This window comes from Artemia sp. Qi Xiang Cuo, chromosome 6 (assembly GCF_049724085.1).
Source record: "Artemia sp. Qi Xiang Cuo chromosome 6, ASM4972408v1, whole genome shotgun sequence".
NCBI lineage: Eukaryota > Metazoa > Arthropoda > Branchiopoda > Anostraca > Artemiidae > Artemia > Artemia sp. Qi Xiang Cuo.
The window spans coordinates 48,085,661-48,112,762 of NC_142799.1; the positions used below are offsets into that span (position 1 = coordinate 48,085,661).

Consider the following 27,102-nt stretch of genomic DNA (forward strand, 5'->3'; position numbering starts at 1 on the left):
GTTTTTTATTGTTTTAAAAAAACAAAGTTGTGAGACAGAGTCAAACTTAAGCGTAATCAGTGAGGGGTTGAGGAGGGGGCAGTCCCTGTCATATATGGAATAATTTATGTTCGTTTTAAGTTTTAATGTCGCTCCTTACTTCGAGTTAAAAAAACGTGTTTTATTTTTTATTTAATGTTGGAAAGGAGCGTCACAAAGTGTACCAAATTCTCATGTTAGGTTCTTCACCAGCTTTATTTGCTTCAAAATTCGGAGCTAAACTCCAAAAAATCTTTTCTTTTTGAAATTGGAAACTTTCTGAGGTCAAGTTGTCGCTGTAAAAAAACCTCGAGACAAACTAGCTTCTACTAATGAAATACTAATGAAATACCGTACTGATTTTGTAATTCCAAACAATTTTTGGCATTAGTATGCTAATTTAATATCATTAAGCGGAATATCAAGACAAATTAAGGAACTACAAAAGCGAGTTATCCCCTTTCCGTTCTATAATATTTTGTCTAAATTTAGAAATCCCCTGTAACATATTCTCAAATCATATACTTCATTTATCAAGCCAATTATGGAGTAGTGTGCACGTGCCCTGTTCTCTCTAACAAAAAGCCCTATTACTGAACATTTACACCAAAATGAATCGATATAAAGGACATTTCCTATTATAAATGAAGATGACAAAGGTCACAGCCACACGTTTTTGAAGATCCAAACATATGTAACAACAGGTTAGCTTCGATTTTTGGGAGAAAAAAAATCTAACTTTTGAACATCCTCTATTTTTGACGACTTATCAAGGAGGCACACTTGTGCCTCTATAAAGAGGCGACCCACCACAATGTTAAGTGATTTCAGGTCCTAGAGGTCGCAGAGAGACGGCGGTGATCGCATTTTGTAGCCCAAACTCAAACTAAGAAACTTGCAAAATTTCATCCTCCTCCGACTTTATCTTCATGGAGTAAACTGGGCCGGAAGTTTCGAACCTCCCACCACAGCCCCCCTTTAATATTATCCTATTGGGCCGAAATTTAGAGGTTAAACGTTCCTCGGGCCCAGGAGCTTGTCCTTGAAATCTCAGCCCAATCTGATCACTTCTTCCCTGTTTTCAAAAAAACAAATCCAGCCATTTAAAATTCATTCTTCTTTTTATTTTTTTATCCACGTCTATAGGTCAAAGTTGGCAACTGATCCGGGTGAATGAGGACTCATTCGAAGCAGAATTCGACCTGTTAGGGCCTTTTGATATTTTCAGACCGAAAAATTATCCCCCGAATTTACATTTACGAAAAACCTCGTTTTCCTATAAGAGCCCGCTATAAGCGGGCTCTTATCGTTTTCCTATAAGAGCCCGCAAGCTGTCAAATCAGCTAACAGTTAGTCAAGCAATAATAAGTAATAAACTGTACAAAAACGTGCAGAAATTATTTGAAAAAAACTACGTTTTCTAAAGAGTTAAAGAGGCTGAGTTACAAGGTCGAACCTTAAAACGTACAGGGATTAGGAGGCACAGTTGGGAGGCTGCCGCCCCCAAACCCCCTGCTTTCGCAGCCTTTAAATAAAAAAAAAAGAAGTTTTTTACACTGAAAGGAAGGAGCGACATTAAATCTTATAACGAACAGAAATTATTCCGTATATGAAAGGGGCTGTGCCCTCCTCAACGCCTCGCTCTTTACGCTAAAGTTTTTATTGTTTAAAAAAAGAGTTGTGAGAAAGTCAAACTTTAGCGTAAAGAGCGAGGCGTTGAGGAGGGCACAGCCCCTTTCATATACGGAATAATTTCTGTTCGTTTTAAGATTTAATGTCGCTCCTTACTTTCAGTTTAAAAAACTTTTTTTTATTTAAAGGCTGCGAAAGCGGGGGTTTGGGGGCGGCAGGCCCCCAACTGTGCCTCCTAATCCCTGTACGTTTTAAGGTTCGACCTTGTAACTCAGCCTCTTTAACTCTTTAGAAAACGTAGTTTTTTTCAAATAATAACTTAAAGAGGAAATCGGAGGACGGATTGCCTTGTGTGCAAAATCAAAAAGACAACTTCAAAAATAATATTCTAAGCAGTCCCATGATTTTTATCCCCTTATTAGTTTTTATTGACCAATACGTTTTTCGATAACGTATCAAACGTTTAACTTTAAACGTATAACATTTAGATTCGCAAACTTTATGGTTTTTGCGATATCTAAGATGTTTTTTTACTATTGTAACAACGTCTTTATTAAATTCAGTTTTTTTGTTTATGTTGCATCTTTTCACTTGTAGTTCAAAGAGCTGTATTTTGACGTCTAAAATATGACAATAAAGGTTAAAAAAACTTCAAAACATTTCAGAGATCAATGTCTTCAGATATTTTAGAACAAGCACAATCATATTTACATTAGCCCTGCAAAACCATAAAGGCCATCTTTTAACCAGTTTTATACACAAATTTTAAGGCAACTAAAGTAACTATTTAGAAAACAAAATTGTTAAGAAGTTATGGTCAATCATCTTCAACAAAACAAACTATTCCAATATGAGGATTTTAAAATTTATCTATCATCAATTCATTTGAGATAGTTAGCTCAGTAATTTGTTAAAATAATAAATTTTGGCAGGTATAAATGAAGTGACAAATTTACTCGTTTATGATTCAACTACATAGCTGATATCAATTGAATGGCAATTTTTATTCTACTTACATTTAATATTGGTCAAAACAAAAACTTTGCACATTGATTTCGTTCTTTTCTTGATTGTTGTATGATTAAAATCTTGTTTATTAGAAAAAAAAATCTAGCTAATCTAGGTCAAAGCCCCAGAATGTGCATAGCAACGTTATACAATTGGTATTTTATATTTATATTCCCCAAGAACTAATATTATAAAAGACGAGAAACTATTAACTTGACCATCAGATCATCTTCCTATTTACACCACATGAAAGAAATTCTAAATGAAAACAATATATATGTCATCGCATCAAAAAACGTAAGAATAACAAACCACAAAGAAAAGAGAATTGAGAAAAAGAGAAAAGAAAAGAGAATAGTAAACATCAAACCTGTAGAAGATATTATTAATCTGCTTTCGAATGTATGCACGAAGGCCAAGGAACTTTCCGTATATACGGTGTAGAGTCGTCTTTAGGAAATCTCTTTCCCTTGGATCCTCCGAATCAAATAATTCAAGGAGCTAAAATAAAAACAACAAATTAGAAATACATTAAAAAAAGGGTTTCAGCTTAAGGGGCATACTATTCAGTGGAACTAGTCGTTCGAACATAATTAAATATAAACTTATAAAAATTTTCAAATTCCTTTATGCGGCTTTTATAAGCATATTGCACAATGATTTTATAATAAAATGGATATATGGTTAACATCGAACCAAATTCAAAATAATAACAAACTCATAAATTTTCCAAGTTTAAGATGGGTTTTTCAACTCCTAATATTTCAATGCTGTAAACTCACTAACAAGCAATAGAAAGAAAAGTTTTAAAACCAAATAAAAGATAAAAGCAAAATCTTGATTTTATCCTACTTTCTACTTTAGTTCCTTCCTAATTTACTTGAACAATAACAAATTTTGTACCCCCTGACTAGAGATAATTAAAAACAATGATCAAATAATGAATTTTGACATCAGTCAGCAAAAGAAAAGTTTTAAAATAAAACAAAATCAACTGCCTACAATAAAAACATACAATCTTGTTGCGTTATAACTTCGCAATTTCGAACTTAAAATTGACCAAATATTAAACATTATCATATGAAAAATATAGTTGTATTCCACTCTCTAGGGCTACAATGAAAGAAGGGTTAAGATCATATTTCACAGATGAAAGTTACCGAAAAATTGGACTTTTTGGGCAAAATGCTGCCAAACTAAAAGTATGACGTCCTCTAATAAGGTAGAGGTCGTAAGATATGATTTAAACAAGATGTTTTGTGGGAGGGAGTATAAATTGAAGCCCTAAATAGACAGGAGTCGAAAAAGGGCGTGTAGAGCCATGTTGCTCTTAGGCAGCTTGGTACTGCGATAAATCGTCAGTGGAAGTACTGTTACAAGCTCTTGATTCTTTTTTCCACTTTTAGAATTTTAATTTTTTATTATTTTCCAGTGTTTTATATTTATTTCATTGAACACATTAACAATAAGCATCTTTACACTATTTTCGTATAATACAACCGATCCACGGCACTGATGTTTTTTTTTTACTAGGTTTTGTTTTTATTTTGTTGGATGGTCTTTAGTTTGTTTAACTTTACATTGTATTTAATCTTTGTATCTTTTTGTAGTTCTCTTTCGTTCTTTACTATTTCATTAAATATTCATCATCATAATTCATTTTCGACATCCTTTGTTTACGAAAATCTTTGAATATACAAAGCAGTGCATCTTCAATAATAACAAATCAGTTGTCTCTGTCTCTAACTGTGAATCTCCATCATTTACATAGGCTCTGTCTCACAGAAACTTTTTGCCGAGAAAAAAAAAAACAAGAAAAAAGCTACATTTTAGAGAGCATTATTCTTAATACTTGAAACCACGTTAAACTTACAAGCGCTGTTAGACCTACACGAGGTTCTTCATTATTAACTTTTAAGTACTAGGAAGTCCATCATTAAAGAAATGCTACATCTATATGTATTTGGCTCCAAATATATCCGACGCAGCACAAATATGTTGTGGTACAATATAAAGTTGTAATCTAGTACAGCAAATTTTTCTATCCATACAAAGGGATTCAAAAAAAGTATGGAAGTCTTCTAAATTAAAAAAGAAAAGAGCCCTTTTCCAGCCTTTCCTTGTGAGCCAATATTAAACAAACAATAATGATGACGTCAAGGCCTTCGTGCTCCGCATCGGAGATCCTTTGGAGATGTATCAGATAGAAAATCCATTAGCGATGGTGGCTACAATATTACACTTAATGAGACAAATCAAAGAAGCTAGGAGAAAAGTCTACCGGTTAAAATCAAAAGTATGTCTGCAAAGTCTAAAAATTAATCATGCATATTATATTGATCAACCCAAAGATAAATTTAATGTAATCCTGTCCACGGATGTATAAAGAGTTGCACACAACTGCATGAAAAAATACATGATTTACATATCCGATAAATTCTCATTAAAGCGTCTAAAAAACTTATTTTTCTTGATTTTCCAGCTTTAGATGATCTGGGCCTGGATTCCCTCAGGTATATACCTATATTTATTTTATGCGAGGATGACTGATACAAAATAAATGATTATTTCTGGTTATCAAGTTGCACCCACATTGAAATAGTAGTCTAATATACATCGTTTTTATTAGCATACAGAAAATAGAAAAGTGGATAATTACGGTGCGAACTAAGGTGGACAACCTCATATCCCAATTTCCAGTAACAATTATGTTTATATGTGCAGCCAATAAGTCTATTAAGGATATTCAACTCGATTACACATCTAGTGATGATAGAAAACTGTTTTCCTTTTAAGAAAAACCCCTCGCCAACAGCACGCGGGACAAAAAAGCCATTTTCATCCGGTTCTTTTAGAATTTCCTCGATAGTTATATACGGAGTTGTTCTAACAATTTTCAGTTAGAATTATGTTTATATGTGCAGCCAATAAGTCTTATATCCCCTCACCAACAGCACGCGGGACAAAAAAGCCACTTTCGTCCGGTTCTTTTAAAATTTCCTTCATAGTTATGTACGGAGTTGTTCCAACAATTTCAATTTTGAAGAAGAACAGCAGTAGGCCTTTGTGAAACATCTTCAAAATGGAGGGAAAAATTCTGCATGTTTTTAGATGATAGGTCCTTTATGGACCTAATGGTCACTTTTCGTTAGATTTGCACTGTAACTCAAGAAAAGCAAGAATTTAAACGTCCGAGTCACAGATGATTTTAAAATACGGCGTACAAGCACTACCACCTTTCTTTTTTTAATAATACTACACCATCTTTCTATTTAATAATAATTGGTTAAAATTTTCTACCTGATTATCGAAAAAGGGGAAAAATCCTTTAAAACGTTAAGCGATCTTAATGAAAATCAAACCATGATATTCAACATATGAGACAACCCTACTACAGAGGTTTCAAGCTCCTATATACAAAAATATGGAATTTTATATATTTTACCAGAAGAAAGATCACGGATGCGTGGTCCAAGAAAATTGGGAGAGGGCTCATTTGAACAACAATTACATTTCTAACATTCCTTCTAAGTGATGAAAAATAGACAACTAGCCCACATTCTATGCTCTTTTTCCCCAATTATTTGATTTGATCGAACTTGGAGATAGCCATTTGATTTAGCATACTTGAAAGGTTCGACAAATTTGCCTCTGGAGAAAACATGGCCGCCTCAGCACCCCAGAGGAAAAGGATGTAAGTTGTGAAATTTGCCCATTGACTTCATATTGTATTTATTATTGGGAAATATATGGATATTTTTTGGGGGAAGTTTCTGGAGGGGGAAAATTTCACACGGGGAGGAAAGTTTCCCGAAGAAATTTTACACAGGGAGGGAAGGACAGTACGCAATGCAATCCTCATGAGGGGGGATGCCCTCTCCAACCCTCGCTCTTCACGCCAAAGTATGGGTTGTTGGACCAATCCTTTAAGATAGACTCCTGAAACACTAGGACCGTTTAAATAGAATAAGAAGATTTTTTTAAAAGCAATGAAACATTTTATTCCAACAAGTGAGGGTTGACGAAATGGTAGCCCACTCATATACGGAATAATTTCTGTTCGTTTAAGTTTTAATTTTACTCCTTATTTGCAGTTAAAAAAATTGTTAATTTTTTTTTAATTAGCAATATATGATCTTGATCTACCTTCCAAAGTTTGATCAAAAAGGGGTGAAATGTCCCCATTCCCCAATTTTGTTTGTAAAAGGCGTGATGTTTAAGCATTACAAGAAAAATAAAAAAAAGACAAAACTACGGACATTGTACCTACCTGACAGACATATTTTTGATCAATGTATCTCTTTGCAATATTTGGCTGAAAATCTTGAGACTCCAAAAATCTGTAAAAAAACAAAAAAAAACAACAACAACAAAACAAACTAATATTACCATTAGCACATCTCTCACTTGTTCAATCTCCTTCCTCATAGAAGCCAATTAGCAAAGTAATTAAGAGCCAAATACAACTTAAGATGATCAAGCAATACTCCCGATGCCTTCTAAATGCATGATCGATTTTCTCAAAAGTTCGAGGATAGCGCACTTGACCAGAGATAAATCAGACTGTTGAGATAAAGCAAATTTCTTCGAACACGAAAGTGGCGTTGAGAAAGGCCGTATACAGGGGGGGGGGGGGTAATGGCTTTGAAGCCCCCCCCCCCAAAAAAAAAAAATTACTCGCAAAAACGTGACAAAAAGGCAGATAAACAAATTTTTGATACATTTTTAATTTTGTGTACCCCCCCCCCCCAAACAGAATCCTGGATATACTTTTGGTGGCGAGTATATGCTGCATAAAAGAAACGCAAAGGACAAATGATATCGATGCCATGCCTAAAATCCTTCCTCTTTTACGGTATAACGATTCCGAATCTGGTCTGTTCCATTATCTTTTAAACATAGAAAGGAAATTAGATTCTTGTATGAGAATCGGATGATTCTTCTATAAGTCAAAAAAGAACAAAACAGCTTTGATTAAAAGGAAGATACATGGTACAACCCCATATTAGCATGGGAATAATTTCGTTTTTATTTTAATGAATAATTAATATCACTTAGTAATCCATGGAAATCCTTCTAAACTCATTATTGCTTTTTACTATAAATGAAAAAATGGGATGACCCTTTACAATCGATTTCCTTTATTCTTTCTGTCCCATTTCCCCTGGGAATGATTTAAATTGAAAGCTTAGTCTACTTTATATGTCTTTAGGTATAATAAAAGATTTATGGTTGCTATTTACTTGAGACAAAGTGATAAAAAGAAAAAGTTGAAGAATTGTTCTACATATATTATATATAATTTGTGTTAAACATCCGTGTTGGACGACCAGCATAAATAATAGTTTAGAAACTTCCAAACAAATACACATAAATAAAATTGCACAGGTTAATGCGATCATTTTCACCAAGTAAGATTCTTGTCAGAATTTTTAGCCCCTTGGTGATTGAAAATGCAACGACGAATAAAATAAATGTTGAATTTCCGATGTTTGTGAGAAAAAATATGAAAGCTTGCGGTGACCTTGGAAAATTTTTGATGGTGTACAAAAATAGACGTCTTTGTTCACGCATCAATGATAACGCAGACGAATAAAACTTTGTCTAAAATCACATTAAAATTTAAATTGGATTGACTGTTACATTACAGCGTCAATTGAAGGTTCGCCTTTAACAAATTAGAAGCCATTTAATTCTGAACATAGCAATATTCTTGTTATATTAAAAAAAATTATCCGCAAAGAGGGATTGAAATTCCTCTGAAAAGGTCCTCCTTTTCAGGAGGACTTTATATATATATATATACATATATATATATATATATATATATATATATATATATATATATATATATTTATATATAACTCTTATTTAAGCCTCCCTCAACCCCACTAACTTACATAAGATTAAAGTTTTATATAATAACACTTGGATAAATGGGCTCAATTAGGTTTACTATCATTTTGTCATGACATCATTTCAATTTCTCTCATAACTTACTTATTTTCTTGTATAGGCTCTGGATCATCCTCTTCTTCAAGTGAATTCAGAAATTCCAGCCAAAGAAAGCAATGCTTTTTAAGAGAATATAATCCTTTACTCTTTCATTTTGGTTGAATACATGAAATATACGAGCATGGTATCAATAATGAGCGATTCCTATTATAGGAAGGACATGAAGTTTTCAGGAGGAAGGATTGTTTAAACCTGCGGTTGATTATTGCAAGCATCAGGTGCTTCTTCAAAGGAGCATTATAACATACCTCTGGGCCGCAGACTCTGTATTGGTCAATAGATCAGATCGTTAATGGCAATGAACAAAAAGTCAAGGGGATCTCTGATTTGACTAAAAAAGACCTGAATTTTGGCAATAATATATACATCAAAACAATCTACTTGTTATGTTGAATAAAAAAACATTCATTGAGTTTAAAGCTAGAAATCAAGAGTAATTAGGAAAACAATATTTACATACAGTTGTAAAAGGGAGAAAACATCCCCTAAAGAGGAAGCAATCTTGATGAATAATTGCACCATCAATTCAAGACGTTTAACAACCCTCAAGCGGACGATTGAAGCACATATCAACGTAAACTTCAATTTGTTTAAATTAAAAATGAACTTTTTTTGCGGGGAGGGGAAAAAGGGGGAAGGGAGAATGAAGCCTCAAAACATGAAATTTTTGACCCAAATTTTCTATAGAAGATCCTTCAAATCAATGTCAAAAGAGGAAATTTAGCAGCATGCAATATGGTGACAATTTCCCCTAACAAATGGAAAGTAGACTTTTGTAGTAGTGAGTTTTTAAAAGTCAAACCATTATGATAAAAAAAGGTTGAACTTTAGATTTAAAGGCTGGTAACGGGGGGGGGGGATATATAGCCCCTCATATTTAGGATTATAGCTAATATGATAATAATAACAAACAAAAAGAAAAAAATATTGAAAGCAAAGTAAAGAGCGTGGAGTTACAAGATTAGAGTTGAGACTTAGAAACAAATGAATTATCCTGCATAAGGAGGGAGCTGCCCCCCCCCCTCAACCCCCGTCTTTCAAACTGTTCCCGTCTTTTAACCCGCCTTAAACTTGTTTTTCAGCTTCAAGAATGAATGCTTTAACTTTAACACAAGAGCAACGTGAAACAAGCTCAGCTTTTTTTCTTATCGCAGCGCTTCGAGCATATTTAGTTGTATTTGCTTTGAAAAATAAACTTTTCAATTCAAATGTTTTGAAAGGCTATTTGTTAATGAAACACTTTTAATTACCAAGCGCTTATATTCTTTGCGCTCTAAAATTCTTTCAGACAAGAAAAGTCTTACTTAGTGCAAGTAAGTGCAAGTAAAACGAACGTCAGGCGTTGAAGTTAACTTCAGCTCGTTTCAAATTAAAGCACTGATCTTTAATTCCATCTTAAAGACAGAAAAAGCTTTAAAAATATACTACCTACCTAAAACTACCTCTCATATTCAATGGCACATTTTTATTTCTTTTTGACTCTCTACTATGGAAAAGTTTAACAGATTTTGTTCTTATTTGTTCATTCCTAAACTTAAATCAATAAATTTTAAAGTAACAATTTGCCATACGTCCAGGTACTATCTTAGTGCATAGAGGCGCTTCAGTTGTAGCTTTTGAATTGTAATAAATACATTAGAAGGACTGCCAGATTTAAGCAATGCAAGGTTTGGAGCAAAATTTATCTTTTCTTTCACAGACGAGAATGAATTTAAGACTTGGTTAAAAATTTTTTTTTTAAAGCCTAATGAAGAGTAATATTTCGATGTTCAATTTAATTTTTAGAACAAAACTTTCGATTTTGGCTTTTACCTTTCAATTTTTGAGTAAAAACTAAAAATACAATAAAATATTGAGACTTCATAAATCTAATAAACATCCTTTAGATAATCTTCTGAACGTCTCCTGATTTTAGGACAAATTTTATGTTTTTACAGATTTTACTATATTCCGCTAAAACTTGTTTTTGCAATAATAAACCTGTTTCTTCGACATTTTTTAATCTCACCGTATTTATTACAAAAAAAAAACTCAAGTAAAAATAAACAAATGAATTCACCGGAAAATATCAGTTTATGTTATTATTTAGATCATGAAAATGTTAGAAGAGATCAAGGTGTATTGATCCCTTCTAACGTACAATGAAAAATGTGACTTCGCCTAGATTGTCACTATATCGAAAATGTCCATATTACACATGTATCCCCCTTTTTTAATACAGTAAACTAAATTTTACCCCCGCTATTTTAGTACCGCCATTCTAACAGCAAGTTTATATTAGGAATGCTGTTTAACGCCAAAAAAAACTTGTTTGGGGAGGTCACGCTCCAATGTAAGTCCTATTTTAGGAACATAAAAAAAGGTGTCAGTTTTTTCAAACAAACAGTTTTTCAGATATCCAAATTCAATGCATAGCAAGTTAGAGCTAGCATTTTTTCCCGATATTTTTTATACAACAATTACTTTTGAAACATCCCAACTCGTTCTATTCGATAGAAGCTTTTTTGGTTATGGAAAAAATTTACACTTTTAAAGCTAACCAAAATGATGGTTCTAATCTACTATCTATCAAGTCTGGATATCTCAGATGAATTTTTCTATGAAAAAATAGAACTTAAAGAAAACAAATTTTCAGGTATATTAGAAGAGGACACCTTAAACTTCACTTTTCATACCAAACGTTGTTATCTCACTGATCGCAAGTGTTTTAAAAAATAAGCCAAAATTTCTTATAACTTACTCATCCAAGAGCAAAATAAAACGGGTACCACCAAAAGGTGCTAGAATTATTCAACCAGGAAGAAAGTTTCTGGAAGCTATTGCCCTAAATGTTTCATTTTTGGAATTTTGGTCAGCTTCTTAAAGAATTTTTTAGAAGCAATAAAAGTTTTTACTCCTTTCGGGGTGTTTTATTGTAAGCTGTAAGCTGGAAAAGAGTATTACCTGAGAAAAAACTCATACACTAACTGTAGGTGAGGCCAAGCAGCTTCTAGAGTCGGTTCATCTTCTTCTGGGTCAAATTCAGCACCGTTTGGATTCGTTGAAGGAGGCAAAGTTCGAAATAAATTCGTCGCAAACTGAAAGTATGTCCAATGAACTTGAGGTGTGTGATAAATACTATAAACACCATGTAGATGAAATATGGGTAATAATTCATTTAATTCGTAATGCAACATAATCATATTACCATATTACCACACAATATATATATATATATATATATATATATATATATATATATATATATATATATATATATATATATATATATATATACAGTACAGTCGACTGCAGTACAAGATATAGCAGCCAAAATTTGAGTTTTTTGACTTTTTTATGATACATATTTATAAGTAAAATATTTCACTAATACCATGCCATTTTCTAACCACACAGGGAGGAAAACATCGTTTTTTGTTTTTTTTGAAAATGTTGGGTAAAGTTTTATAAGTTCATTATATATTTATCCATTTTATTGCGTGTAATATTTTCTTGTCGTGAGATGTCCGGTGCTAGCTGTGTGCTATTACGGCAATAAAAATACTTTATTTATATATTCATATTTGAACTTACTTGAAAGGTTATAACCAAGTTAAGTATACATGCAATAAGTTACACCCAGACATAACAATTTGCTTTTCGTTCATGTAAGTTTAATAAGACGGATAGCTAGAATGATAAAATTTTTCGACGAATGCATAAATGCCATAACAAAAACAAAAAATTATACAAGGGTAGAACCCAAACCTTTTTGACTCATTGATCACGGCTTCATATAACGCGTAGCCTAATCTATAAGAAATACCTGCACACTGGAAAAGGTGTCCTCTGAATACCCCCCCACCCGAAAAGTACATATGTGCATCTATGTACCCTTGGGATTAAATTTTAACCAACAAAAGACGAGCCATCTGCTACCTCGTGATATGAACATGCCAAAAAACAAAAAGTTCAACAACTGTAACATAAATCACCTTCTTTACATTCATTCTAGGAAAATAGTGTAAATAATTTCTGGAAAAAATTACGCAAAATATTTAATTGATGTCAAAGTCTGCCCCTCAAAGAAGAACAAAAAGACCCAACTCCTTGGGGTAAAATGCAAGTTCAGAACAAAACAAAGTAGGGAAAATTAACCAAAAAAGAAGAAGATACAAGAAAGTAATTTTTTAATGAGCAATTCAGACGTTAGGCATATAGACCTATAGACGTTAGGCAGAATATAAGGATACGCAGTATAAAGGGAAAAAAGCAAATTGGTGGTTTCCAAAAACAGGATAATAGCTTCAGTAATAATTTTTTTTTATTTCAACTGAAATACATTCATGTGTGCTTCATATATATTGTGTGAGCAATTTGACATAAGCTACACCAAAGAAAATTGAAAGGCGATAAATTACTGATTTTGACTACATTGTATCACCTATCTGATAAAGCAAGACCGTTTCTTTTTCCCCCTTTTCCTGCACGTAAAATAAGGGAAATGTCCATGTGGTGTAGTTTTTATTGTGGAATATGGGATTTGCGATCCTACAACTATAATCTGCCTTACTACTACTAACAGCTCACCGCAGCGCCAAGCCGCCTGAGGCCAACACAGCTACGCATGCTCCTCCTCCGTCCCAATCTATTTAAAGCCTCCCTTTTTACACCCTCCCAGGAAGTTCCCATTTCCTTTAAATCTTTCTTTATGACATCCTCCCACCCCAGACGAAGACGACCTGCTTTCCGTTTAGCCCTAGACGGTTGACCGAAAAAACAATCTTCGGCACTCTGTCATCCTTCATCCGCACAACGTGCCCTAGCCATCTCAACCTTTCTTTCATTATAGCCCTAGAGAGCGGCATTGAACCACATTTTTCGTACAGCCTACTGTTTGAAATACGGTCAGTCAAATAATCTGCATTGAAAAGACAATATGTTAAAATCACTAGATTCATTACTTTCAGACCTGCCAATTTGCCGAGCCAGAATCATGATGGAACCTACAACTTATCTTAGAGAATGATTTAAACTTGTTTAAAAGATAGAAATATTTTCTTATTTTCACACGTTTTTCATGCAAATTCAAAAATGTAACTCAGTACATGGATAAAACTGAATCTCAGCTATCGCGTGAACATAAACCTCTCGACTTACTTCGAGACATTATAACATCAAAACAAGAAACATTACAAATAACATACCGGAAAAATTTCACAGGGAAAACATAACTTAGGTCTATTTTACTATGGACTTGAGTGAAATTGATCTTTAAAAGTTTTCGATCGTCAAGCAATTGTCGCTTATTTGTACTTATTCTTGTTTCTAAGGAATATCCTAGTAAACATACCAAATTAAGGGTCAGTCAAGTTCTTTAAAACTGAAACATTAAAATACGCAAACGTTATGCTCTGTTTATTTACCATCTGAATAGCTGATGTACAGCGTCTGTAATAATTACTTTTTTGAGTTGAAGTATATTCCACAGAATTTTTTTCAAAAAGAAAGAAATGAAATTTACTATGACTGAAAAATATTTCTAAAAAGGCGACATAATAACAGCATAAAAAAAAAAAAAAAAAAAAAAAAAAAAAAAAAAAAAAAAAAAAACGCACCATATTGACTACTTCGGGATATACAGCTTCAGTGATAACACCTCTCTGAGTGGAAATATATTCCAGCATTTCCGTTAGAGCTGCTCTTTTTACTTCCTTCCATTTTAAATCACTTAATGGATCGGATACAAAGTCAAATAACACACAACATTGGCCTAGTTTCTGAAGGAATAAACTATCACGCTCGGCTGGTCCTGCATCTGAAACACGAAAATTATACCATTAAATGTATTAAATTTATTGTTTTTGCTACGATTATAACCGATGCTCTATTTATTAAGAGCATTGCCCAGCTGTCTTCTGCCAAAACCTAGTACCTATAAAAAGAAGCTTTTGATATAGTATTGAACCTATAGGGCTATTTCCGTCATATATTCGGTTCACTCGTTAATTACGATCTGTAACTTGTTACCGAGTTAAATTAAGTAGTCTTTTCGACACATCCTAGTGTCCATGGACACAAGAGACACATTCACCCAAACCCTCAGCAAAAACCTAGACCATATATGTATAATATATACATAAATATATATATATATATATATATATATATATATATATATATATATATATATATATATATATATATATATATATATATATATATATATATATATATATATATATATATATATAATAACACATACATGATCTAATCTTTGGGACAATGGTTAGCAATTTCGACATAAAAATGGCCTTTTGCTTACCAAAACTTTATTTACCGCACCACATACAAATTTTTGTCATTAGATCTCTAAGATCAATTATTGAGGTGCCACCGTCCAAAATCAAAACGCATGCCCCTGGAAAAAAGTTCAAAATTAGATGCGCCATATAGAGGGGTCACCCCTGCTCTGTCGATTGACAGCGTCTTCAAAATCGCTAGATGTCTCCTATAAACTTAAATCTGCAATTGCTTAAAAACTTATTGCTTTGCAGGGAGTCAGTTTTATTTTTGGATAGCCGAATAGCTTTTGATAGTGTGTTAAGTCAGTTTTTTGGCAAATGGAGGTTGTGAAGTTACAGATAAATTACTGAAGATTATGACATATGATTTTTGAAAGAGGAAATACTTAGCGATTTTAGGAAAACTTTAATTAGATCCCTTTATAAGAAATGTGATAAGACTGAATGTGGCAATTATACAGGCATTAGGTTGGTTCCTGTAGGAAGCAAATTGCTTAGTATGATGATACTTTTGATTTAGAGATGCTGCAGATAAAGTTTTAAGAGAAGAGCAGTGTGGTTTTAGGAAGAAAGAGAATGCGCCAACCAAACTCTTAGGTTAATAATTGACAAGTGTCTAAGTCATCAGATCCCTTTAGCCCCCAGTTTTATACATTATAAACAAGCATTTGATTCAGCCAATAGAAGAACTGTAACGAAGGTCCTATCCTTGTATGATATACCAGATAAATACATTAAAGTGATATTGCTATATACAAGAACAACATTGCTGCGGTTAAGGAAAGAAATGCAGTTAACGGCTGGTTTCGTACTGAATCAGGAGTTAAGCACTGGATCAATTTCATGGACTTTGTAATAAGGAACACGGCAATGGCTAAGGGAGAGATGGTAAAACTCTCCTATACTTAGATTATGCTGATGAATTGAGTTTCCTAGACGGAAATGTTAGCAAAGTGAATGATCTTTTAGAAGTTTTGAGTGTTCAGGGTACAAGAACAGGTTTAAAAATACTGTTAATAACACATAAGTCTCTGAGACTAGGAATAAATGAAGGTGATTTTAGGTAACGAGAAGATCGGTCAATTGGTGGGTTTCCCTTACCTGGATAGCACAATTAGTAAAGATGGGGATGTAGTAAAGATGTTAAACATAAAATAGCCAAAGCCCAGGTATTTTTTTCACAGTTGAAAAGAGTTTGGCTGAATAGGAAGATAAGTCTGTGAACCAAAATTGGAATATGGGAAGCAACAGTAATGACAGTAGTCAAGTATGGTTCTGAAACGTGGGCGCTTCGCAAGATGGAGGAGTATTTGTTACAGGTTTTATAGAGGAATTGTCTACGGATTGTTTTGGGTACCCGTCTGATTAACCGCATTTCAAACAGTAAACCGTACGAAAAACGTGGTTCTGTCCTGTTTTCCAGAGCTATAAAGAAAGAAAGGTTGAGATGGCTAGGACTGATTTTGCAAATGAAGGATGACGGATTGCCAAAGATCATCCTTTTTGGCCATCCGTGCAGGGCCAGACAAAAATCAAATCGTCCCCAAACGGGATAGGAAGACGTCTTAAAAAGAATTTAAAGATAAATGAAACTTCTTGGGAGGGTTTAAAGAGGGAAGCTTCGAATAGATTCGGACAAAGGAGGAACATGCGCAGCTATGTTGGCCTCTGGTGGCTTGGTGCTCCAGTGAGTTGTTACTATTAGTAACAGTAGTATAGCCGAATAGCCAGGCTTCGCCGAGGCAACATTGCAACATATTCAGATGAGAATGGAAGTTTATTATCAACTGAGTTTAAACATTCCAAACAATTTTCACACAGATGGGCACGCCAACACATCTCTTTAGCACCTAGGCACCATTGGACGGCGGCAATTCAAAAAGCACTTTATTACAGAGCATATAATTTACAGGAAATTAAACAAAAATAGAAAATACGCTTTGAGCCTTTCGGGTATTATTGACAACCAGTTCGGAGGCTTTTTCGGCATTCTATGTCTAGCATAAAAAAAATGTTGATAGCTATAGCTTAAACTCGCAACTATTTCTGCATTCAGAAGAAGAAACATATAAGGGATTCTGAAAAAAAATAATTCAAGTATCTTGAACATAAATAAAATACGGGACAGCGGATTCAACCAATCAACCAAATTATCAAGGAGAATGGGCTATTAAATCTATTAGTGAAACAAAAACATCACTCTTAACAGGCCCAATATTAGTTTCAAACAGTGCGTGGCAACGAATTGTACGTAAGGAACAACCTAGACTAATAGTAACCACAACTCTTAAAAAAAGGAGTTAAGCAACCCATTTAAAGCTACGAGAGCGAGAAAATTTCTTGATTTTCGAAAAAGGAGGGAGACACCCCCAGAGAGAAAGTCATCTTGATAAAAATTACCCCATAAGAGAGCCCTATTGTAGAAGTTTCAAGCTGCCCATGTGCAAAAATATGAAAATTTACTTTCTTATCGCGAATGAAGGCCACGGATGCGTTTTTTTTTTTGTTTTTTTTTTTTTTTTTTAATTGGGGTGTTCGTATCAAGCCGATAATCCTATAAAATCAAGAAACGGCTTATTTGAACATACAATAAATTTTCTAGTACCCCTTTTCTGTAGCTAAAAAGATTGTGCCACAGCAAAGTGGCGCTCTCTGCCATTTTGTCTCCACAAAACTACAGTTTTGCCCTAAAAAGGGCCATGGTGCTTTCGACTGAAAGTCCGAGATAGCCAGTTGATCTTAAATTATTGAAAAACTATGTACTGAACTTCCCAGTATTAGAGGTAGTAATGCCGTGCAGTGGCGCATTCGTTTCTAGTCATGTAGTTCCTGCAAAAAAAAACAGTAAATACAGACGTTTATTTTAAAGCTTCATTTAACTAAGTTGATTCACTCGATATTTGATAAAACTACTTAGAGTGATGTATAACTGCGCATCAGCTATCACGGGGGAGGGCCAATGGGTCACTGTGTAGGTGAGGGAGAGTGCCTGATGCCTCAAAAAGCGTATTTTCATGCCAAATACAATGGGCCTTCAGATAAATATAGAGGAGGATCTGGGATGGGAAGGTAGTATAATTAATCAGCAATCTTCCTTCATTTGGATTAAGCCTGATTAAAGGTGATGCGGGTGATAGCTACCTTCTTATTCTGGTAAAATGTTTTCTTTGTAACATAAAACATTACAGTTATATGCTTACCGGTACAAAATGTGGAGTGGTGGGAGGCGATTGTTACTAGGAACTTTGTTTTCATTGATGCTTAAATGGAAATATAGGGTTTTATGTTTATTTCTTATTTATATAAAAACTATTGTGACAACGAACTATACGTAAGGAACGACTCGTGTTGATAGTAACCTGAACTATAAAAAAGGACTTTGATAGAAATATTTACAATAAAAAAATTAACTTTTACGGTGATTCCAAATATATAAAATGTAGAGCCATACAAAATTTACGATCCAGAGAAATACTGCTCCATTTGCGAAGAAAGGGCAAGATACCCTCAAAGAGGGAAATAATTTTGATGAAAATGACCCCGCCAAAATTCAGCATATCAGAGACCTGTATTATACATGTTTAAGTCCACATTTACAAAAAAGTGAGTTTTTATTTCTTACGCACCACGGATAAGGACTATAAAGTCTAGTGCCGTATTCTGTTATCTTTACTATAAAAACTTTATCGCGGAGAGTGGGGGCTGAGGATGAGAAAGGCTATCTTATATATGGGATCATTTATGTTTGCTTTAAGCTTTAATGTCGCTCCCTACTTTCGTTTGAAAAAACCTTGTTTTTTTTTTGTTTAATAAACATCTAAAAGCCAGATCCATTTGGTAAAATGTTATCTTAATTCTACAGAGAATACACTAATAAATCACACATGGTTTTCGGTTACCCCTGCTTAGTTTCGAGCAATAGCTAAAATTTCAAGCACAGAATTTTGAGCACTTATGCAGAAAATTGAGTATGGAATTATTTGTTTACGCTTTTATAAAGGTTTGTAGAGCACAATGATTCTATTGATTCTAACATTCCTGGTAGCAAGGACATTCACACCCATTAAACAAGCAGTTTCCTTAATCTGTTCCATCAACTCATTTTCTATGGCAGAATTTGAGAATAGCCAGACTGAAACACCACATTAACCTATATTTAGACGAGTCAGACAACTGCTGATTATGCTTCGAAAATAGTCGGAAGTTTTTTTTTTTAGTCTAGGCAAAAAAAATTGCCCCGTTGATCCATTTAGTTTTTGACTACTCTGCGTTTTACTAGTACACATCTTTCCCTGATCACAAGCCGACTTTAGCAAACGGCTATCCCAAGAGAATTCAGATAATTCCAAGATAATTCAGGCCCCATGAGGCCTTTTTCACAACTCCAACGATACAAAATCAATAAAAAGCAACAGCTTCTGAACTGAACTACTCAAAAATATAAACGAAAAGGTTACACTGACTTGCTCATAAGAAAAAAATCACTTAATAACAATTCTTTGTTAGCTGGCTATGACTAAGTCTACTATTCCGTTACGTCTTTGAGCATTTGAGAAGACATCTATTCAAAAAATTGTTATTGTTTTTTTTTTTGGGGGGGGGGGCAACTTTGTGAAAGCAAAGAAACGTACATGAATTACATGGACAATAAAAGTATCGGCATTTCAATCGAGCGACAATTATTTCGTCTTAAGATGCTCTCAAAAAATAAATTGAATATCTGTGTCTTCATGTAGGTTTTCTCTTAACATCAACTTTTAATCCAGATTTTAAATGGTTCGCGATGGTAATGTAGGATGTAATGTCTACTCTGCGAATGATAACAAGTAAAAATGCAGAATCAGCATAAAATGGTTTAGGTGTTGTCTCTTTCCGTGTTGTAGCTTTCAAAGGTCACGTGTTCCAGCAGCAGTACCATAATTAGTGGTAAAATATTGTAAAAAGGAATTGAAACTTTGCAAGTAGGAATAAGACAAGAAGCCAAATATTTGATGTCGGTGAAGGATTGCAAAATAGCATAGGTACAAGTAGCTCAATCGAGAATTTAACAAGCATGCGTAGGATAAGCTTCTCAGATCGAAGACTCCTACTTGCCCATACCACATATATCGACCGATACTCGATCTTTACTATACCATTTGGGGTCCCCAAATCCAGAACACCTCTTATTTGCCAGCGGGAATCAAAGATTTTGTAAAAGTTTGTTACTAGAATAATGCTCCGACCCGTTACAGCAACAATGAAAGTGCCCTTGAGTTCTTAAACTTGCCCAATTTGTTCGATCAGAAACCTGATCAAGCAATAAAATTCGGAAACGCGATATTAGCAATCAAGAAAATCTATCCATTCTTCTCCCTTCCACACCAATCAGTTGACTTCAAGACCATATCCAGAGTAGGTGGGGTTACAGGGTTTGTACTGGGTTTACAAGCCAAATCTTTGATGTTGGTGACGGATTGCAAAATAGCATAGGTACCTCGTTTACGCCTTCGTAAAGTCTCAGGTCAGGTTCTACAATTCGGGCTTCTAAAATATTCCTTTCAGTGAATTTTTCTTCAAAGCTTCAAAATGACAAGTGAAATGTAAGGCACTCTGGGCCAAGTTTGAACCTTGTTCTTCGCTTAGACATAATGAAGTTTTATTTTCAAAAAAAACTTTCAGAAAAAAGAATTTTAAACATTAAATACTGGTTTTTAGTTGTACTGTCTTGGAAGTTCTAAGAAAAACCCAGCACGGTAAACCATGGTACTTTCGGCTCTCGTACTGGATCTGTGAACAACGCTTATACTGCAACAATGACGATTAAACTTGCCAGCTACATCTGCTGCTCCACATGTCTTCGTAAATGGCAGATTTTTTTCGTTGTCAGATACTCCATCAGTCGTTTCTTGTTCAAGAAGCATTGGCACTACAACAGGATTCTGGTGTTATGAAAAATGATAGTCCTTATTTTTCTATTTTGTGAAATCATACAGCTTCGTATGACTCAAGTTCTTTAAAAGGCCACACATCTGGTGATATATGTGTAATAGGACAGGGGTCTCTTTCTGACAGTTTTCAGCATCAGGTTACTAATTTTTAGGTGTGGTAAAGAGAATGTGCTTCTACTTACTGCTCATATGCCATGTGTATTTTGGGTATGAGCATTACTCTCGCCGATGTTCATGGTATATTGAATGCTGTTGACCTGAGCTTGAATCTGCTCTGAGATACTAATCCTAGTGATTATTTTTCCCCTTCTGCCACCATATTAATCCTGTTCGCTTTATTTCCTTAAGTAACTCATCGGTTGCTCGGTCTTCGTTTGAACATTACATTCCCTCAGAATCCCTGCTTCCAATTGTCAGAGATGTTTGAGTCTTGTATGATATTATTGAAGCCATGTCCGATGTCCGATATGATATTATTGAAGCCTGCTTTAAGAATCGGGTAATTTACCAAGATATTATCAACTGCAGTGATGTCTACGTGTGAATCACAAAGAAACAAAACTCTCGAGTTGTACACTATTATGTGTGTCATTACAGTTCCAGCGGCGCTAGCGACTACCCCTTCTACTTAATCTCACTGCCTCAGAAGAAAGTTATTGCGCAGGGATGGACTTTTTATGCAAAACTATTGTATAGAAATCCTACGTTATTAGTTTGTTTGGTGGATGTATAATGGTTGCAGCAATGGTGGTTTTCCAGACTGTACTTGCCGACTATAGAAATCATTAGTTGCCTCTGCGTTTCTATGGATGCAGCCTCAGGAATCCACACGTGCAAATCAGCTAGCCATAAACTTCAATAAGAATTCTGATCCGTTTTGTCCAGATATTTCTGCTTCTGCTCTAATTTCTTCACCAACGACAATCTGTTTATTCTGCTGTTTTATTTACACACTGAATCTTCAAATATCTTGAAGACTCAGCGTCAGGGCCGTATCCAGGATTTTTTTCGGAGGGGGGGGGTGTTACAATTTCTTTTTTACCCCCCTTGTTCATTTTTGTTAACGTTTTTACGAGTTGGACAAAAGTTTCGGGGGAGGGGGTCAAACCCCCTACCCCCCTGGATACGACCTTGCTCAGTGTGTTACTTTTGATCTTAGGCCTAGGCAAGCAGATTATATGGAGTACTACTTCAAATGTTCTACCAGTGATTTTTAAACTAAAGCCAAATTCCGCTCTGATTGCTTATCTTCAAACCAATCATAAATTTATGCTGATGTTTCTTCTTTCTTGCGACTGTTTTTTAAACATTTACCAATCATGGGATAGTTTATGATTCTTTTTCGGCAGTGACTTGGTCTCCATAGATAAACCAGATGTATCATTCCAGTAATGCATATAATTTTCATCCTAGACCTTAGGATTTGACTTTGCCAAGATTCCCAGAGCACCTACCGTATTTTAGTAAAAAAACTACTTTCAGTAAACTTTGCCTCTTTAATTTTATGTGCCGCTATTGAACATTACTGGCTATTCTCGAATTACGTTTACACTTTTTTTCCACGTGAATATAACGACTGACCACGTACATTATTTGAATCAGCTTGGTATTCCAAATAGTCATGGTTCCCTTCCACTTAATTTGTGACTTCTTTATTTCAATTTACGTGACCGCATTTTATAATTCTTTGAGATTCTGAGATGGGTTTGCCTTTTCCTCAGCAAATGGTGCTCGTCATGCTGTCCGCTCTTCTTTTTACGGGTGTTGCAAGCATCTTGAGAAATCTCAGTGTTGGCGATCTCGGTCGCCATACTGAATCTGTATGTACTAATAATTTAAGCTATGCAGATGACGTGGTTATGTTAACTACTTGGCCCACGAGACTTACTTTGTTACTAAAATTTGTAAAATTTACACTACTGTTGGCGATATTCCTTGCAGCTTCGCAAAGACTAGGTGTATACGTTTTTGCCCATAATCCTCTCCCGCACTTGTTATTCCACCAGTTAGATTATGTGGTGACGATCTGTCCTTCTTGAGGGAATGCAATTACCTTAGTTATATCTCTATTGAGCGTTAGCTTGGTGGTGGTTATATTTGCCATTCCTTAAGGTCGGTTTATTTCAGGAGCAAGTAGCTGCTTTGATCGCTTAGTCGTTGCACAATAGATATTGAAAACATTTTTGTTCTCATTGTACGAACTTTTAGGTTGTCTCTTGTTTATAATGTTTCATGGTTTACGTCATCTAAAGCAGTATATAATGATTCCTTGCGATTTTTGAATAAGTTGCCTCACCTTTCTACTGCTATTAGATGTTTCCAAAATTTCATTTGTCGAAGCGTTTCATGACCTCCATATAGTCTCCTGTGTTTCCATGCCTTAGAGACTCACTTCATCTGATGAATTTGTCACTATTTTATGTGGATTCATTTTAAATATTTTGCTCTTGATTTGACAGATGCTCTATGAACATCTTGAAACCGACTGAGCTATTTATTAGTTCTTCTTTTTTCCATGTTTTGTCAAATACAGTCTTTTTGATTGGAACAAAGTATTGTACTGTGATCTGATAGTAACTTCTGCTAAATGTCCTGATGACAAGAATTTAGGGGGGTCTTGTACTTTCCCTCTCTCGTAATGGTTGGATTGGATCCCCACATCCAAAATACATAACTGGAACATTAACTCTTACTTTCCACCAAGTTTTGGTAAGATTTGTCAATTCCATCTGGTGAATATGCTAAAGAAAAGAATTTGGGGACCCCAACTTCAAACATAGGTCGGATCGGCTACAAAACTCCAAAAGGCACAGTTAGCACATTTACTCTTACTTCCAATCAAGTTTGGCTGCAGTCTGATAGCCATTCTGGTAAATGTTGTAATCGCAAAATTAAAAAAAACCCTTCCCACTGATGTAGGAATAGGTTCGGACTCTAATGAATCAACTAGGCACTTACACTTACTTCTAACCAGGTTTGGTAAAGATCCAACCACAACTTTGGCTAGATGTCCTGATGCCAAGAATTTAGAGACCCTTCATCATTTCATCGCCCAAAAAGGTTGCATCTTGTTCAAATCCCCAAAGGCATAACTAGGACACTAACTCTTATTCTTGACCAAGCTTGGTTGAGTTCTGATCTTTTTCTGGTAGATATCTTAATGACAAAAATTTAGGAGGCTCCTCCCACCCCTCACAGACGGTGGATTAGATCTATATTTAGACAATCAAAAAGCCAGACTATGAAACATGCTCTAGCTTATCAAAAAATTTGATCATAGAGATCCAATAAAACCCCTATTGATAGATATCCTGATGGCAAAAACTTAGGTATCCCCAGTTATTTAGAATTAGGTATAAATCTCCAAAAACAAGACCAGGTCAACCAAGTTTGGTCAAATTTTCCCAACTTCAAAGGATATTTTATGCTCTGTTTAACAATCTCATAACCCCAAAAAATCTCAAATTTCTATCTGTCATAATTACCAAGATACAGACCAGTGATCATAATAATAAAAGAAGATAATGAAAAAACAAACGAACAAACAAAGTAGTCTAGCTCTGCAACACAATTTTCATATATATCTAATTAACTCTGTACAAAATAGAAAAGAAAATCAAAATTAAGTAACCTTTAAGAGGAGGCAGCTTCTGGAGTTCTCGATTTCTACTAATATTAAACCTTGAAGAGGATTGTCTCCGCTCTTTTTTAATGGCTGGACTTGGTGACACTTTGATTTTATTAATTGGAGTGGGTGGAGGGGGCGTACTGGCTCCATTATTATGTCTGGGAACAGAACTCGGTGAACTAGGACTAGTTGACATGTTTCATTCACCTATAAAAAATAAGATTCATTAAACAAAAAGTTAGTTTTTAATGAGTTGGTAGGAGGTAAAAAAACTCCACTTCTGGATATTTAATGAAATTCTAAGATTTTTTTTTTTTTTTTTTTTTTTTTTTTTTTTTACAAAACTTAGTTACAAACAAAGATATAAAAACAAAAAATAAAGGTTCATTCACACATTAAAGTCATTTTGTTACAACAAAACATACCTCCACACAGGCGTCCTACATGCAAGTAGCTTCTTAAGAAGCAAACAGTGACGGTCCAGTGAAAATTTTCAGAAACCGTGAGATTTTCTCAAAGTTTTGATAATGGAAAAGGAATTTGATATAGCCAAAAGTCATAGGTTTAATAATTGAAAAAGGAACCTTGTTTAATGTACCATTGGCTCGATTTTTTGGGGATAATTCTCTTCGTCAAAAGAACCAAATACTTTGCCATGACTAAATAGGGGTAGAGAGAAATGGGTCAAAAAATTTTCGGTACCTAGTCAGATTGCTACTTAAAGCTGTATGTCCTTGGACCAAGAGGAACCCAATGCACAAAAAATGTCCCTGGGACAGCCCCCTCCCAAAGAAAACAACAATGAGACTCGAAAAAAAACACAAATTAGAGGCTAATGTCCTCATGTGCCCTTTTCTGCTACGATTCCCCTGTAAACTCCATGATATTTGATCAACATTGCCAGATAGTCATTTTGTTCAGAAATAGTGAAATATTCATCAAGCAGGCCTCCACGTTCGATATCACCCCCACTGCCCCAGGGGCAGTTGCCCTAACCTATGTAAATAACCCATTATTCATAGATAGGTTTTAGCTGAAAAAGCAGCCATGTTTGGTCTTGGTTGTCTAAGCAGCTAGGAGCTCTTAGGGATCATTTGCTAGGCCAATAGTCCCAGAGTTTCCCAAGGATATACTATGGAAACGGCATGCATACCTGAGTAAAACAGAAGACATTATGTGTCACTATGAGCCTAAGACTGCACCACAGCAATGCAGCATTCCTTGCTATTTTTTGGCAAAAAACAACAAATTTTCCCCAAAGAGGACAAAAGCTATCAAGTGAAGATTCTGAGAAGGCCAAGCTTAGCAAGCTTGCGAGCCAAATTAGAGAGCTTCCCTACTCCAGTTGCAGTAATGCAGCACGATGGCATATTGGTTCCTAAAGATGTGCACAGTCTATATAAAACAAAGAGAAAATATATACATTTATTTTAATAGTTCATTTGACTAAGCTGATTCATTCGACGCTAGCTAAAATCATGTACAGTTGTATGTAATAGCGCGTCAGTTATTATGCAGGATGGCGGTGATACAATAGGCTGAGAGGGGGGAGGGCACCATGAACAATGTCATGAAATTTTCCAGGACAGCGAGGAGAACTGCTACCAATAGCTTTGTTTTCACTGAGATTTATATAGAAATATTTCTAATATTTCCATTTATGTACATTTTTAATGTCTTCCTTTTTCCTCGTGGAAGTGACCTCCTGGTTCTCCTGACGGCATCCATGGGGGGCATACTCGTAAATAAAATTATTTGAAGAACTTACCTTGAATACCGTAGAAATTATGACTCTAAATTTATTTTATTTTAATTCAGACTGTTGTCCAAATAAACATTGGAGGGGTACAGGTTTTCAGGTATGATTGTCATTCTTGAAGGACCGTTCGAAAAACATGAAACTTTAATGTAAAAAAACAGGGGTTGAGGGTTAGAGGAATAGCCTGCCTCACATTTAAGAGAACATTGGATCAAGCATTTCAGAGGAACAAACTTTAAGTAAATAGCAATCTTTGTTAATAGAAACCGAAACCATAATAAATGGAGTTTTGATTACAATATGTGCAACAAAAAATATATTATTTATGCTGGTTCTAAATATTCTAAAATGACGTACAAATAACAGTTCATTAGGGACAAATCCTTTTATGTGACAGTAAAACAACAACAAAAAAAAAATCTCTGGATATTTCAGTCACATATACAGTGGCCGTCTTCAGCAGATAAGACCTATATCAAAAATGAGTTTTGAAGTTGCTCATGGTTGCTATTAACACAAGAAAATTTCCATCAATTTAAACACAGGAATTAAGCTCCTCCCAAAAGGAGTGCGATTTGATAGAAATTATACAATGAAATTGCTACAGGCAAATGGTTTATTCTAACTATTTGGCCTGGACAGGGCCAAAATGTAATCAATCATTAGAGGCCTATATGACCTCCCATCAAGTAGGCCATACTTGCATGCAGTACATCATTTGGTCCTAAATATAAATGCAGTCCATAGAAACAAACCGTTGTTGACCATTTATTCAATAAAAAGCTTACTGCTATAGAGTATTGCATAGTTGCACAGTATCTATTGGAG

At 34.7% G+C, this 27,102-nt stretch overlaps 1 protein-coding gene across 3 annotated transcripts in view; it reads right to left on the reverse strand.

Annotated features, from left to right (window-relative positions):
- The window catches only part of wrd (Protein phosphatase regulatory B subunit well-rounded), a 77,635-nt gene that overhangs the window by 26,919 nt on the left and 23,614 nt on the right, over positions 1–27,102 (reverse strand). For all 3 annotated transcript variants that reach the window (XM_089090784.1, XM_089090786.1, XM_089090785.1), the window contains exons 2-6: positions 24,519–24,722; positions 14,271–14,470; positions 11,617–11,750; positions 6,929–6,998; positions 3,029–3,159 (exon numbers count right to left, since the gene is read on the reverse strand). In XM_089090784.1, coding sequence (XP_088946910.1) covers positions 3,029–3,159; positions 6,929–6,998; positions 11,617–11,750; positions 14,271–14,470; positions 24,519–24,711 — 728 coding nt within the window. In that variant the 5' untranslated portion in view covers positions 24,712–24,722. The remainder of the gene's footprint in view (positions 1–3,028; positions 3,160–6,928; positions 6,999–11,616; positions 11,751–14,270; positions 14,471–24,518; positions 24,723–27,102) is intronic.